The following is a 15014-nucleotide window of genomic DNA, read 5'->3' on the forward strand; positions in this document are numbered from 1 at the left end:
TGTGTGTGTGTGCGTGTGTGTGTGTGTGTGTGTGTGTTGCCTTGCTTTTACTGTTTTCATTTATGATGCGATCATGTGACACAGTAGTCTCAGCACTGAAGTGTTGGTCCAGTTTACACGTGTAAATTGACACACACTCCGTCCTCGCTCACCGATCAAACTCTGGAGTTTTCTGTGAGGACGGTTTGCAGAAACACGAAGAACGACGGCGCCAATCGGACGCCTTCAGCCGGGAAACCGAACATCTGCACAGCTGCACGCTGACAGCTGCAAGACAAACAACAACGAGGAAAATATTCTCAAGTCTCGACTTAGTGAAGAAAGCCTCCTCATACTCACTCAGCACCAATTATAGCTCACACACACACACACACACACACACATATTTATCTGCAGCTCACATTTCCCTGTGTGTGTGTGTGTGTGTGTGTGTGTGTGTGTGTGTGTGTTACACACCAGACCGTCTGTCTACAAACAGGAGCCAGCAGTGCTGCTCGTGTCCTGCTGTCGTGTCTGTTTGTGCTGCCGTTGTTGTCGTTTGTCTCTGTGCCGTCTCCGCGGCGACTCAGTTTCACCCGTGTGAAAGACAAAGACGCAGAGCGCCGTGGCTGCAGGGGAGGAGAGCGCTCATTTCTAAAAAGTCAGACTTACTGTTTGGTGAAGAGGCTGCAGCTCTGAGCGAAGCGTGGCGAGTCCTCAGAGTTACACAGTGGCAGAGTACGGCCTCACCGGCGCCCCCTGCATGCAGTAGTGTTCACTGCAGACACAAGGGGAGGAGCCATTGATGCCGTTGTTTCAAAGTGCGTGACGTTTAATACGTTCATACCTCGTGCTGACACCGGGGCGGCGTTTTATGTCGTCTGAAACAGGAAGTTGATGAAGAGCTGCTGGCTCCGTTTCAGCCTGGTGGGGGCGTATTCGCTCCCTGATGGGTCGTATCAGTTCCAAAAACTAAGAGGAGCTACCTCAGCGGCACCCATCTGCACTACAGCTGCTGTTAGCGCACGCTGCAATGTGCTTTAAGCTACAGTACCATCCATTAGCATCACAGCGCTTCTTTAGCTTAGCCCTCTGTTTGTGTTTGTTCTGCTTCCTGTTTCTTTGTTGGGATTTTCAGCTCCGCCGTTATCGTTTCCACCTGTGTCTCTTGATCACTCCGTCCTCTGTGGGGCACTGATGTCCTCATATCCAGAAATGTAAATCTCATAAACCCACAGAAAACGTATCAGAACATAGAAAATGTGCCATTTTGGGGCAACGTTTCTGCTCTGATTTACAGCTTTTTGGAATATGGCGACTTAAAAAACATCACCTCCATGAACGCCAAAGCCCACAGCGAGGTGCTTCCAAACTGCAGGTTATGCTTCTTTAATAAGTTCCATTTTTCCGTTGCTGCTGCTTTAGAACTGTTGGCTGTAGTCACGCCCACGCCCAGTGAGTCCACAGGTGGGTTTAACCTTTAACCTGCACAGAGAGCTTGATGGGAAATATAACAGGAATGTCCCTTTAATGACCTCTAACCCCGATTCTCCCAACCTGAACTTTCAAAGGTCTTTGACGACCCTCTGTTAGTAACCATGGAAACCTAATGTGAGAGTCCATCATTAAACAGGAGTGCGCTCACAGTCAGCACCCCTGCTGTGTCTTGCAGGAAACCCCGTTTCTCGCACGCTCCGGCGTTTCTGACTGATCAGCTGAGTCTCAGTCCTGAAAGCTGCTCGGACATATTTAAGCGTTTTGGTGTCATACGCGGCGCTGCAGGTCTGTGGTTCTTCAGCTGTCAGCGAATCACAAGTCGACCGAGTCTCCGGGTCAGAGCCTCCACGCCATTGGTCCATCCTGCAGTGCACATCACCGCGGAGGAGACGTTTATGCTGCTCCTGGCAGGTTCTCCAAAGTGGAACTGGTCCTGGGTGGGAAGCAGGACACGAAGGGGGTCAGTGGGTGTGGACCAATCAAAGGCCTCGGAGACCCAACTGGCTGTAATGACCACGAGGACGTGAAAGGTGTGATCCGAGCTGAAGCTGCTGTTCTAACACAAAGAAACAGGAGTGAAAGCGTGGATATGCACGAAGCCGACGACTCCGTCATCCTCACTATTCTATGTTTAATGAAACTGGGATGTTTGACTTCGTTTCATTTTAAAGGTTCAAACTGGGATGGGGCCTCCTGTTGGAGCAACTCGAGGGTTGAATTTAAATTTTAATGAAGAGCTTTGATGTTCTGTGACGCGGCCGTGAGGATGAACTCTGACCCTGACACTGATGTCACATTTAACACGTGCACTCTGTTCACAGCTGGTCCTGTTGTTCCCCCAGGGGGCGCTCTCAGAGAGTCCTGAATGGACAGCATGCTGACATAAATCAACTATTCTGTCCTGCAGTTTCTCCACAGCGAAGCTGATGTGACCCTTAACACAGGGGCAGATGATGCTGTGTGCTGATTGGTTGATTCAGATGGAGGACAGCACTTCCTCCCTTGATGGCGCTCGTTTCCAAACGCTAGCTCTGATGTTAGCAGTGTAGTTAAAGCCCTGAACCTTCACGTGTGGAGAGGAAGCAGCTGGTTGTGGAGGTTAACCATGATGTTATCACTAGCGTGCTGCTGCTCGCTTCATGCGCCAAAACAAGATGGAGGATTTCATAAAGCGGCTGGTTGTGCTGGGACTTACAGAAAGACACTTTGCTGCAATAGAAACCAGTAAAACATCTGAAATGGAGATCTACTGTCTCGAGGATGAACAGAAGAAAAACATTTACCCAAAAATAGAGCCCCCTTTATTCTGGGCGTGCTCAATAGCGCCCCCAGTGGAACAGGAAGTCACACAGTTGGAGTTCTTCAGTAAAAAGTTTCTAATATTTGAATAAACTCAAGGCGACACCTACACGCCCAGAGTGGCGGCCATCTTTGACTGACAGCAAACTCAAAACTGAAACCACTTAAAAAGCGCCGAGCCTTCGAGGGGAACTGTTATAGTGCCGGACTCGGCCTGCGGTCCTGAGTCAGCGCCGCCAGAAAACACGCCGCAGGTGTGTCAGGAGCCAGCTGTTGGGTCTGGAGGCCTGGTGCAATGTGGGAATGGCTCAGAGGGACATGCTGACATCAGAGTGTGTGTGTGTGTGTGTGTGTGTGTGTGTGTGCGCGTTGGATGGAGGTGATGTTATTAGCTGTGACGTGCAGTCATCAGTGCAGATAACGAGCCACCTGAGAGTCGAGTTAAACTGGTTTTATTTTAAAAGTGAAGCTCAGGGGTCTTTAACACACACACACACACACACAGACACACACACACACGGACACGCACACACAGACACACACAGACACACACACAGACACACACACACACGCACACATGTACACACACACACACAGACACACACTCCTGGGAGGTTTCTGCGTGGACTCGTGCCGTCTCGCTGCAGTGCTGTGGACGTCGTGGACCTCACACACCTTCTCTGACCTTTTCTCTCTCTGCAGGCTTCGTGTTCTCGGTTCTCGCTGACCTTTGTTTTCCCTCCTGGTTTCTCTGAGCGCTCCCCGAGGAGTCGGATTTGGGTCGGTGTTGTAGATGAGCAGGAGAAGATGCAAACAGTAACATGAGGCAACTCGAAGCTTCTTAAAACAGTCTGCAGTTTTCAGCGGTGGTGCTGCTGTAGTCTGATGAAAACAAACTCAAATTCATCGTCTGGGTGAAAATGCTAAAGATCTGTCTAAGCTGCCTCCAGCGGACATTAGAGGAACTGCAGTTCCTGTGCTCAATAAGCACTCGTGTGCCAGTGTAGGCTGAAGCTTCCTCTGAGGACCCGGGATTGACTGAAGTCTCCCGTCATTGGCCGGTTCATAGAAACCCTGAATGAGGCTCCCAGAGAGGTTTAGACCTCATGACTGATGTTCTCTGATTGCTGATTGGATGCTGTTGGACGCTCTCCTCGTGTGTTCACTGAACCTCTGCAGGATTAGAAACTCGCTGTGATGAATCAGATCTGCTTTAATTCACAGTCACTGCAAGGAATCAGCCGCTGACCTAATTACAGTGAAACAAAGAAGGAAGAGTGAGTCTAACTGGTGTTTGGAGGAGGAGGAGGAGCAGGAGGAAGAGGAGGAGATGTTAATCATATGTTGGAGTGCCTCAGGTTTTACTCTGAGGCTGCAGAGATCCATCAGAGCCTTCTGAATGACCGTGACACACCAAGTGTACCTAAAATAATGGCGTGGACAGACAGAGAGATGCATTTCCCACTCTGATGACTGTGTTTGAGCTGAGGTTGCAGATGGAGGACCATAAAAGGTGCAGCAGCGTTTCTTTTACAAACACAAACCTCTCAGTGTGCGTGTTTCTGATTCAAAGTTAGCATGAGCTAAGGCTTTTACTTTGAAATGACTCGACAGGAACTCTGGGACATGATTGGACAGTGTTTAGGGCGTTTGGAGAGACTCGGAGCACCGGAGAGCCGGCGTTACTGAGCTACTTCCCTGTCACCATGGGAGCAAAAGCCCTTTGCTCATTGGCTAATGAGCTGCCAATCATAATTTATTAGCCAGTTAGCATAGCATATATATTTCGCTAATCTGCTAATGTTTAAACCCGGGATATGGCCCTGCTGCCTCCACACGTGTACTCAGTAAAAACGAGCTCTACTTGTCTGATGAGGAGCTCTGTGAGTTTATCTCATGACTGCAGATTCAAACTGATGATACTATCAGGGGTCACGGGAGGTCACGAGAAGTCACGAGAGGCTGAACGGACTCAGACCTCTGTCACCTTTGCTCGGTGCCGTCCAGTTTACTGGGTCCATTTATCAGTTTACAGTTATTTATTATTTATATCTGCAGTTTTCATTCAGTTTGACACACACGCACACACACACACACACACAGAGTCACATGAGGTCACGAGCCTCAGTGCCGACGGCCCCGAGGCGGCTCCAGTTTTATCTCCTTTTAGGGAAAATGTCAACTCGCTGAAATCAGTTTGGGGTCATAAAAGACTTCAACAGAGGATGAGGAGCAGGACGGGAGGAGGAACAACGTTTTCCTGAAGCAGAGATGACTGATCAGCAGTTTCTCTGGTTTGAGTGTCGGCTGATGTGGGCGGCCTTTAAAACGGCGTTCCTCTTCCTCACCGCCATCAGTAAAAATGGAGTACAGGTTCTCTGACAGCGGCAGATCATTACTGTGAACATGGACGTATTTCACGTAGCGCTGTGGTTCTTCTTCTGTGGTGCTGTTTCCAGGTCTTTGATCAGCCACCACAGCTTCCTGTTTCACTTCCTCTGTTGATCGTCCTCTGGCACGTTGTCATGTGATGATCAGCCTTCTTGGTTTCCATCCTTTCCCAGATTGTAGTTTTGGTTTTTTGCCTCCTACGTTAAAACGCTTGGATTGTGCCTCAGCTGCGTTCAGGTGTCCTGTCTTCCTGTGGGACATTTGGATCATACCTCGCGCTCTGGGCACCTTTTTCTTACATACACAACAACAAACTCTTTAATGTGCTGTTCAGGCCTGCAGCACAGCTGCACTCACACCTGTCCTGCAGCGTCTGTATCACCTGTCATCAGCCCTCGCTCTGTGACCGATGACCAGCTGAGGCCTGTCAGCAGAGCTGTGAGCTCTCAGGTTTACCTGGTTTTTCATGTTTCATGCTCTGATAATTTACCCCCGGCAGACTGCCGCTCCTTCAGCCTCTCGAAGGTTTGATGCTTGGTTTCGTTTCACATGACAGAACCGGCTGTCGGCCGATGTTCTGCACACACAGCACGGAAGGGAAAATCATTCATCAATAATTACATTTCATTTGTCTCGCACCAAATCAGACTGTTTGCTATCCCACTCTGATCTGTGAGGTGAAAGGCTGACAGTCCTCCAACGGGCTCAGGGAGGCGGCGGCCATCTGTCACCACGACAACAACAAACACGGTGACTCGACCTGCTGATCAAACGCAGCTCAGAGCCAGAAATACCTGCAGGACGCCGCAGAGAGAAGGACCCACAAACACTGCTGTTTTATTACAGGGCTGGGACTGCGGCCAGAACGTGGACGTCCCCACACCTCGGAGCAAAGCCCACAGTGGGTCTGATAATGAATCCAGCTCCCACTGCGCGGATCACAGGCTCGCTGAGCCTCGGCTCAGCAGGAAGTCAACAACACCTCCGAGTCATAAACTGTAGGTAAAAGATGGAGGTCTCCACCATGCTGTCACCCACTGGCTCTGGAAGCCTCGATTTTAGAATCGTGGATGGTCTGTTAGATACAGTAACCTCCCAGGTGCCATATTACTGGTCACATGATGTCACTAAAAAGCTCCAACAGCATAAACACACCCCAGAGGTACAGGTCAGGTGAAGCTAGCAAACAGCTAGCAACTATAGCCACCTGTGTCACCGTCCACCTGCCAGGCAGAGAGGCCACGCCCCTAATCATGCAAACTTTATACCTTAATACATTTTAAACAGGTGGAAGGTGGAAATGATCTGTAGGAACCAGTTTGTGTGTCAGGCTGTAAACGTCGGGGCTGTCGGAGCCTCTGCTGGACGTTAGAGGAACTGCAGCTTTTGGTGTATCAGTATTTAAATCTGAGCTGCTGTTTAAGTCAAAGGTCTCAGTTAGTGGTTATTGATCTCCCAGTATCAGTGTAAGCCTGAGTATTAGAGCGGATCAACATTCAAGTCGAGCTCGGTGATATTTAAACTGGTTTTATGAGTCATCGGAGCTCAGGTCCAAATGAATGTGATTATGACTCATCAAGATTCAGACGTGGACATGAGTCTGAATGTGACTCAGCAATATTCTAATCCCATCACATGACAAGTCATCAGGCTCTGTGTTTAGATCAACAATCCCAGCATGCACTGTGATGGCAGCGCCCCAAAAAGTTTAAACCAGGACAAACTGGTCTTAATGGGGCACCTGATGAAACCATGGCAACCACGGCGAGCAGATAAGCAGCATTGCCTGAGGGTGAAGCAAACTGATGGTGTCCTGGTCGGGTGGTGCAGCTGATTACAGTGTGGGGGCTGCTCTGTGTTTACACTCCTGCTCTGTGACAGATGATGGCGATGATACAGCACACACATGCAGACAACCCTAGATAACCATAACCATAACCTAATTGTAACCCTGACACTAAAACCACATTTTGAGACTCAAAAAGGCCTTGTGCGGACCAGTGTGTGTGTGTCCTCACAAGTGACTGTTGGTTCTCACAAGTATGGTAGAATGCAGATTTCGGTCCTCACAAAGACAGGAACACACACACACACACACACACACACACACACAGGGCAGCAGGTGTATTTTATGGCAGGGTGTGATGAAGGTGCAGGTGCAGCTCGGGGGCAGGTTTAGAGTCCTGCTCAGAGGTGATGAAACAATAATCAATGAATTCACTTTAACACGCTTATTTACACCCCAGGGCCTCTGTGTGTGTGTGTGTGTGTGTGTGTGCGCGTGTGCGTGTGTGTGCGTGCGCGCGTGTGTGTGTGTGTGTAGCCTACAGGCAGGGCTGTATCCTGGGTGTGGACGTTAGTGGGTCCAGATTCTTTTTGCGTAACGCGTTACGTCATAGATGACGCACCTGTGCTGTGATCACCTGTGCAGAGGCTCCGTCCTGTAAACACGCCACAGTCACATTCAGAGACGTGACAGCTGTGATTGGCTGTGTAGACGAGCAGCTGCGTGTGCAGAAATATGGAACTGTTTACGAAACAATGAAACAATAAATGCAGCTGAAATTAAAATGAAAATCATTCCTCACACATCGACCTCAACACCAACCAGGCAGAGCGAGCCATAATTCCTGTAGAATCTTTTCAAAGTAAAAGCATTTAACATTGGTTTCCGAAAGAGTTTACTGTCTTATTTTGAAAAACAATCACTGGGTTTGCATCCTAGCTAAAGGTCACCAGGTGGCGCCATCTGCTGCAAAAACACTTCTGGACAACAAGTCTGTGGGGACATGGTCCTCTGACCTTTGACCTCTGTAAGGACTTTCCTGCTGATCTGTGGGCCAGCTACTCGTTTCAGCGTGTTTTGGTCATGTGACACACTCACTGGCTAACGACTTGTCAATAACAAACCAGTCAGACCCACTGCTCCCCGTCACCACTGGTTTTTTTTACATAAATCAAGATGGTGACGATGGAAATGCTCAGCTGAAGGCTTTAACACTCTGGTTCCAGATGTGACCCCAATGAACACCTGCAGGAGCCTCCGAGAGCATCCACAGGTTAGCAGGTCACCAGTCACAGGTGATGGAGAGGCTGCTGGACAGGAGCTGGTTACACACCAGCAGAACAAATAAGAGCATCAGTGACTTTTAGCTATAAGTAAGAAATATAAATAACGGAGTCCTGAGGTCATTCCAGGTGATTTAACCCCACTCCCACTGTGACCCGTGTGACCAGTGATCACATGGTGACCTGCTGCCACTGAGGGCTTAAGACTTTTAGAGCTGAAGAAGCGTTTAGGATGAGAGCAAAGGAAAGGTGGAGTACCGTCAGCCTTCTGCTGACGCGATGAATCCTGAAAGTTTTCCTAACAGTGAACACATTTCTCACCTTTCCACTCACCTGTTGGCTGGTGTGGCTGCTGGACCAATCACAGCTTCGTTTGTCTTGTGACGCTGACGTGCTCTGACGACGGCTCCGCCGGCCGTGCTTCTTCCTGTGTTTCAGCAAGCAGGAGCTCCTGACCATCTCCAATGTTCCTGTGGCCGACTGCCCCCCCTCTCCGCCCCGCACCGCACCCCCCACCATGAAGGTAACAACCCATTTATTTTCATCTGCAGATTTAATAAACTGTTTATTTACTTTCACATCATTTTCAGTGTTAATGAGCAGCAGGTATTATTCCCCCGTCGCACATCTCAGCCTGTTTCTCCTCAGAAACATATTTCTGTATTTTATTGTTTTTATTTATTTATGTTTTTAACTAACTTTTATTCAGACGGAGTCACCACAACAACAGTTCTTGTAATGTTGCCTCTGTACACCACCACAGTGACGGTGGATGAGGTCAGCCATCCAAAGAGAAGCGGAGAAGGCAGAGCAGGCAGGGTGGAGTGGGTGGAGATGAGAGTCGGGGTGATTAGCAGTGAGAGGTTTAAAGGTCTGACCTAGTCAGACGGGTGAAGCTGTTTTCCATCACCATGGATCGTTGGGAAAGACACTGAAGCCCCGGTGGCCTCTGACACATCTGTGGGAGTGTGCACGACAGGAAAAGTGCTAACAGATAAGAACTAATCCATTTACCCTCTTTGGAGCTCGTATGAAGAGTTTCAGTGAACAGCAACAAGTTCAGCACTCTGGATCAACTCCAGATGTTTTACCCACCTGCAAAATAAGGAGGGGCGTGGCCTCACCTGGCCCTGAACCTGTTTGTCAGGCTCAGGGCCAGGTGCATGCAAAATGGCTTTAGTTAAATGCTTCAAATCAAAGGTGAAGGTCAGTCACACCTGGATGGATGGATCCACTGTGGGGTGTACAGAGCCAATATTTCCACAAACCTACGAACCGTTCAGGCCACATGGAGGTGAACAGGAACCTCGGCAGGCTAAAATAAACCACAATTATCCTTTGAAATGAACTTTTAAGCGTAAATGATCCAACAGACACGAGCAGAATAAACAGCATTAACCCCGTGTGTCTGTCTGCAGACGGCTCATTTCTTTGACATGATGGACAAGATGGAGGTAAGAATTTCATTACTCTGTGTGTGTGTGTGTGTGTGTGTGTGTGTGTGTGTGTGTGTGTGTCTGCTGAGTAAATGAAAGAACAAACAGGGTTATTTTCCAGCCAGGCAGTGAAAGTTAATATATTTTTTAAGAGTTTTCTTCAAAATGAAATTTTCTCCTTCTCCGACAAACAGCACAACAGCCTTCATCCAATATTCATTTAGCTTCCAGCAGAACAAAACCAGGTTTCAGCCATTAAATCAGGTACAAACATGACACAACCACGCTCCGTCGCCCCGTCACAGATTTCATCCCTCACTTTTGATCTGTAACACCTCTCGACACGCGACACATTAAAGCATGTTATTATTTCCCCTTGTTTCTTTCTTTTGTATGTTTTATCCTGTTTTTCTCTATGCTTCTTGTTCTCTCTGGATGTGCTCGACGTCCTATCACACACTATCATCGTAGACCTAAACAGGGAAATAAGTTGGATTTTTCCTGCTTGTTTCCTCAGATAAACCAGCCGGTGACCGACGGCAAACAGCTGTAGGGTTTCACATATCAGGACAAAGTAAAAACAACCGGAGAATCAGCAGATTCTGAGCTAGACAACTGCAGATGTACAGCAACACGTAACACTCTGTCTTTATTTATTAAACACAAACTAAGAAGCAGTGTGTGAAAGACCGAGGCCACGCCTCCTTCAGCAGCAAGGGTTTCTGTGTGTGTCTCCTTCACAGCGTCGCTTCAGCTTGTTGAGGTTTCATTCATTCGTGCACAGCTCTCTGAGCTCTGCAGCAGCTCCATTTGGCTTTCAGCCGTTCTGTTGGAAGTTTGCTGCTGAGTTTGGATCTGTGTCCTGCTGATGACCCAGTCTGGTCCCAGCTGTAACTGTGGGACAGACGTCCTCATACTGGAGGTCAGGTCATCATCGCTGCACCACCAGGCTGATGGCTGTATGAGTCGTTTGATTTTGAACAAACTCTTCTGTCTCACTTTGTTTCAGAAGTCTTTGATCAGCTTTGCAAACTTTGACCTTTGACCTGCTAACTGAGGCCTATAGAGGTGGAGCTGCTGGGACCTCGGGGTGAACGGTGTCATTGTGTTAACACACCTGAATGCTGCAGAGCTACAAGCCGCCGAGTCGATCACAGTCCTGGTGATCAGTTAATCAGTGCATTTGATCAGCTTCACCTGACTGCTGTTTACCCAACAGCTCAAACAGTCTGGTTCTGTTTTTGTTGAATAAATAATGAAAGAGATTTTTTTATGTCCTGATATGTAAAACATTAACACACCATTGCAAATTATTAAATAACAGAAAATATTTTTTAACATAATTTTTGTGAATTAAAGAAATTAAAGTTTTTTGTTTGTTTATTTTTTCTTTAATTTTGTGAATTTTGTTTGTCAGAGTTTAGAAAAACTGTTCAGCTGATGTTTGTGTGGTTAAAGCTTCACATTAATCCTGTTAGCCTCACAAAAGCTCTAAAAATCCACCAGTGGGTGAAATGTTCCTCCATCAACCCACACATAATCCACCAAATCTGTATTAATCCGCAGCTGAAAGTAGTTCCCTGTAAACACACTCTTTCCTCCCATATTAGCGAGCTGTTTCTTGTTTTCATGAATCAGACGGAACCTCTGTGAGCTGTTTTACAGCTTCACGTCTTCTCTCCCCGTCTCTGCTGCAGCAGGTGCCAGAAGCTGCTGAGATGAAGACAATCCCTCAGAGACAGAAGGCACGTCTGTCCATCTGTCTGTTTGTCCTCATATCCATCCGCGCTCACTTTTATGGCTTCATTTCATTCATGCTCATAAAGACAACCAGAGGTAGTCAAACATTCAGCAGGTGTGAGAGCCCGATCGAAGGTTTCATCACCCGAGTCAGCTGAGAACAAACTGTACTTAAAAGATGGAAATGTTACAGACTGTATATAAAAGATGGAGGTGATCAGCGTGGTTTTCACATGTTGAAATTGATGTTTGTGTTTTGGTAGCTGCCATGTTGGTTTTTGGTGACATTCTTGTGTAAGCGCGGCGTGCTAAGTTGTATGCTAATTCTACAACAAGCGAGCTGTGTTGGTTCTGTAGTGTAGTGGTGATCACGTCTGCTTTACATGCAGGAGGACCAGTGGAACCATGTGACAAACACGCTGATGAGTTTATCTTAGCTGCACTCAGTTTTGATTCCTGGAGTGGAGTGGAAGCACAAAACCAAAGCTAACCGGGTGTAATCATGGCGGCTGTGGTCGACCGCGGTGAATGCTGAGGCTGTGAGCTCCTTGTTGTGTCTCAGTGATGAACACCGACAGTCTCCCTGAAGTCGATCCATGTGCAGAGGCCTCTCACAGACGGGGCAGCTTCAGCACAGCTTCACTTTATTATCATTAATATTTCTCCGTCTCAGTGATTGTTTTGAATAAAATCTCTGCCACACGTCCTGCTCAGCTTCATCCTTCCTGTGGCTTCCTCACCTGCATGTCTGCATCGTTTCACTTCATGCGTCTGTGTTCATGTTTAAGCTTTTTCACTGTGATGGATATTGTTAACTGAATGTAACTTCAAACATGAAAACAGCACATTTACATAAGTAAAGGTTAGTCAGTGATGAAAGGACAAACAGTTGTGTCCTTGTGTGTCCGTCACATGTTTGACGTCTCCGTCTTTCTGTTTCAGGACGACTACATTCCTTATCCGAGGATCGAGGAGGTGAGACTGATTTGAACACACCTCAAAACACAAAGCTGAACATTACTGCTTATTGTTTTTAAAAAGGGGGCTTAACAGGAAGTAAGATCAGGGGTATGTCAGCCAATAAAAGGAGAGGAAAGTTTTATTATAGTAATTTTGTTCATGCTGACAGCAGCTTGGGGTAAAAAGACTAGAGTCTCCACTGGACCGCCTCTATATGACTCATACACTCATTTTCCTCTGATTGGCCGGCTGCCGGAATCCTGCTAAGGGGTGAAGTGTGAGCTTTTGTTTCACACCTGTCTCATATCTGTCTGAATGTGTGCTGCAGGTGTTGGAGAGGGGGGAGCCATACCCTCAGGTGATCCTACCTGAGTTTGGAGGCTACTGGATCGAGGATCCTGATGCTCCTCCTCCCTCTACAGACAGCAGGGGGAAGGAGGAGGAGGAGGTGGGGGAGGAAGAAGGAAGACAAGAGGAAGAGACCGCCCCAGGGGATTATGGGTACCGGCTGGAGGAGATCAACGAGGCCGCTCGGGCGTACAGGAAGCACTTCTTGGGCAGGGTGAGGTTTGGAGGGTTGAGTCCATCTTCGTCTTTTGCTGTCACCTGATTGGTTGACGTCCTTCTCTTTTGTTGTCAGGAGCATTTAAACTTCTCCTGCTCGTCGAGCAGCGTGGGAAACCTGCTGCTGTCCGTGAGACACGAGCAGGAGAAGGAGCACGAGCATCTCCACGTCATCATCAGGTAACATAACAGGCTTTCATGGCAAGGGACTACAGACTAGAGCTGGACGATATAAGATTTTTTCATATCACGATATGTTTTTTTCATTTCAGGCGATAACGATATATATCACGATATAAGCCAAATAACTATATTTGTAAGATTTAAATGTGCCGTTGCTCACAAATAAAATGTGAAAAAATCAGCAGCTTGTTTTGATTTAAATATTTATTTCCCATAATAAGTTCAACAGGATAGATGTACTTAAGGAACATGAGACTTCAGTTTCAGATAAATAAAGGCAAATATTGCAAACTACACAAAAGTCAGCCGCTAAAGCGTTTAAGTTTCAAAACAGAACAAACAAAACAGACTAAATTGTCAATTCCGCTTAGAAACAAAATATTAATTCTAAAAATAAATCTTAGTTTGTTTTACAGAAGAACAGACAAAATTGACTAACTTTTGTCAATATCAAATAAACCGAGAACTAAAAGGAAATTCTCAACCTCTCCTTGTTGTATAGCTTAGCTTTTCAAACAGTTTTAACAGTTACTTTAGTCTGACAAAAGCCGAATGACGAATCAGCGCTTTCAGTCAGAGATTGAGCATGAACCGCTTTATTGTATTTCCAGACTCGCTTTCGGCACAATTTACAGTGCGCGCTACTCTGTTTTTGTCAGACTTGAAATAGCCGAAATACCTTCACACTACGGAACTTCTGTGGCCCTTCCGTTCGACAAGCTCTCCGGAATTGGAACCATCATCTGTTTTTTCTTCGGTAACCTTCGCTCACGCTCTCGGTTGATTTTTCTCTAGTCGGCAAACTCATTTCCTTCATTACCCGGGCTGCACGGCTGCAAAAACAAATACACATGTGCGCCTTGGCGCTTGTGCTGCACGTAACAAGTCACGTGACGTGACGCTGCGGCTGTGATTGGTTCGGCTCTGCGCTACTTAATTTGGATTGGCTGTTCTTTTTTTCTTTTTTTTTTAAGAGGACAAGAGAGATGAGGCCTATCGCAATAGTTTAATTTTTCTATCGAGAAAAAGTTATTTCGCAATACATATCGTTATCATTTTATCGCCCAGCTCTACTACAGACTGTAAATAAAAGATGGGAAACCCTGCTTTCTTTCTGATGTTCAGTCAGCATCAATGTTTGAGTCCATGATGGATGGGAAAAAGAACAAATGAAAGGAACCTTCAAAATAAAACAGGAAATAATCTCACACAGACAAAATGAAAGGAGAACAGAGATCAGCACAGAGGCCATGACTGGTGTGTTTACCCCAGACAGCCCTGTCCTCTGAGTTTAAGCTCTCTGATGATGAACACGAGCCTCAGAAATCTTCTAAAGTGAAACAGAAGCTGATAAAAGCCCAAATGAGCTCAATGTGAGCTAAAATAAATCAGGTCCTAAAACCAGAATTTGACTCAGTCCACCTACGAGGCTGCTGCTCTCAGATGAGTCAGAGCCAGTGTGGAGCAGATCTTTAGGAGAAACTAAAATAGAAAGTCCTGGAGTGAGACTTCTATAAACTGACCACACTCCCCGAAGAAGAACAGCAGCCAACTGAAGTCTGTAGCTGGGACCGATGGCCAACCACTTCGAGTTCAATTTAATTAAGATTTCAAGTTTAATTAGTTCTTCATTAATGCACCCTTCACACCTCTCCTCTTGAGTCTTCAGGACTACTCTCTAAGATCTAAAGTGCTCTCTGGGTCATTAAGGCCACAGAGGTGGCAGATGGTAGGGTGGGGCATGTCAGGATCTCGACTTCTGGCCCAGATGGCTCATGTAAGCCACTAACAAATATCTGGCCTGACTTGAGTCGGCTCATGGCAGGTGTTCGGTAGGCCAGGTGTTACCCAGATATTATGATACACCTGACATCTGGCCCAGACGTGGTGGAGCTC

At 47.1% G+C, this 15014-nt stretch overlaps 1 protein-coding gene across 11 annotated transcripts in view; it reads left to right on the top strand.

The window, feature by feature from the left end:
* The window catches only part of LOC100702207 (rap1 GTPase-activating protein 2), a 38711-nt gene that overhangs the window by 9956 nt on the left and 13741 nt on the right, over positions 1–15014 (top strand). For 6 of the 11 annotated variants that reach the window (XM_013275935.3, XM_013275937.3, XM_013275938.3 and 3 more), the window contains 6 exons: positions 8674–8758; positions 9654–9689; positions 11369–11416; positions 12354–12386; positions 12700–12933; positions 13012–13115. In XM_013275935.3, the coding sequence (XP_013131389.1) occupies positions 8674–8758; positions 9654–9689; positions 11369–11416; positions 12354–12386; positions 12700–12933; positions 13012–13115 (540 nt within the window). Of the gene's footprint in view, positions 1–8673; positions 8759–9653; positions 9690–9865; positions 9936–11368; positions 11417–12353; positions 12387–12699; positions 12934–13011; positions 13116–15014 lie in introns of those variants that run through there. The other 5 variants (XM_013275936.3, XM_025911068.1, XM_019363701.2 and 2 more) reach the window with 3 other exon arrangements.

The sequence above is a fragment of the Oreochromis niloticus genome, linkage group LG10 (assembly GCF_001858045.2).
Source record: "Oreochromis niloticus isolate F11D_XX linkage group LG10, O_niloticus_UMD_NMBU, whole genome shotgun sequence".
Classification (NCBI taxonomy): domain Eukaryota; kingdom Metazoa; phylum Chordata; class Actinopteri; order Cichliformes; family Cichlidae; genus Oreochromis; species Oreochromis niloticus.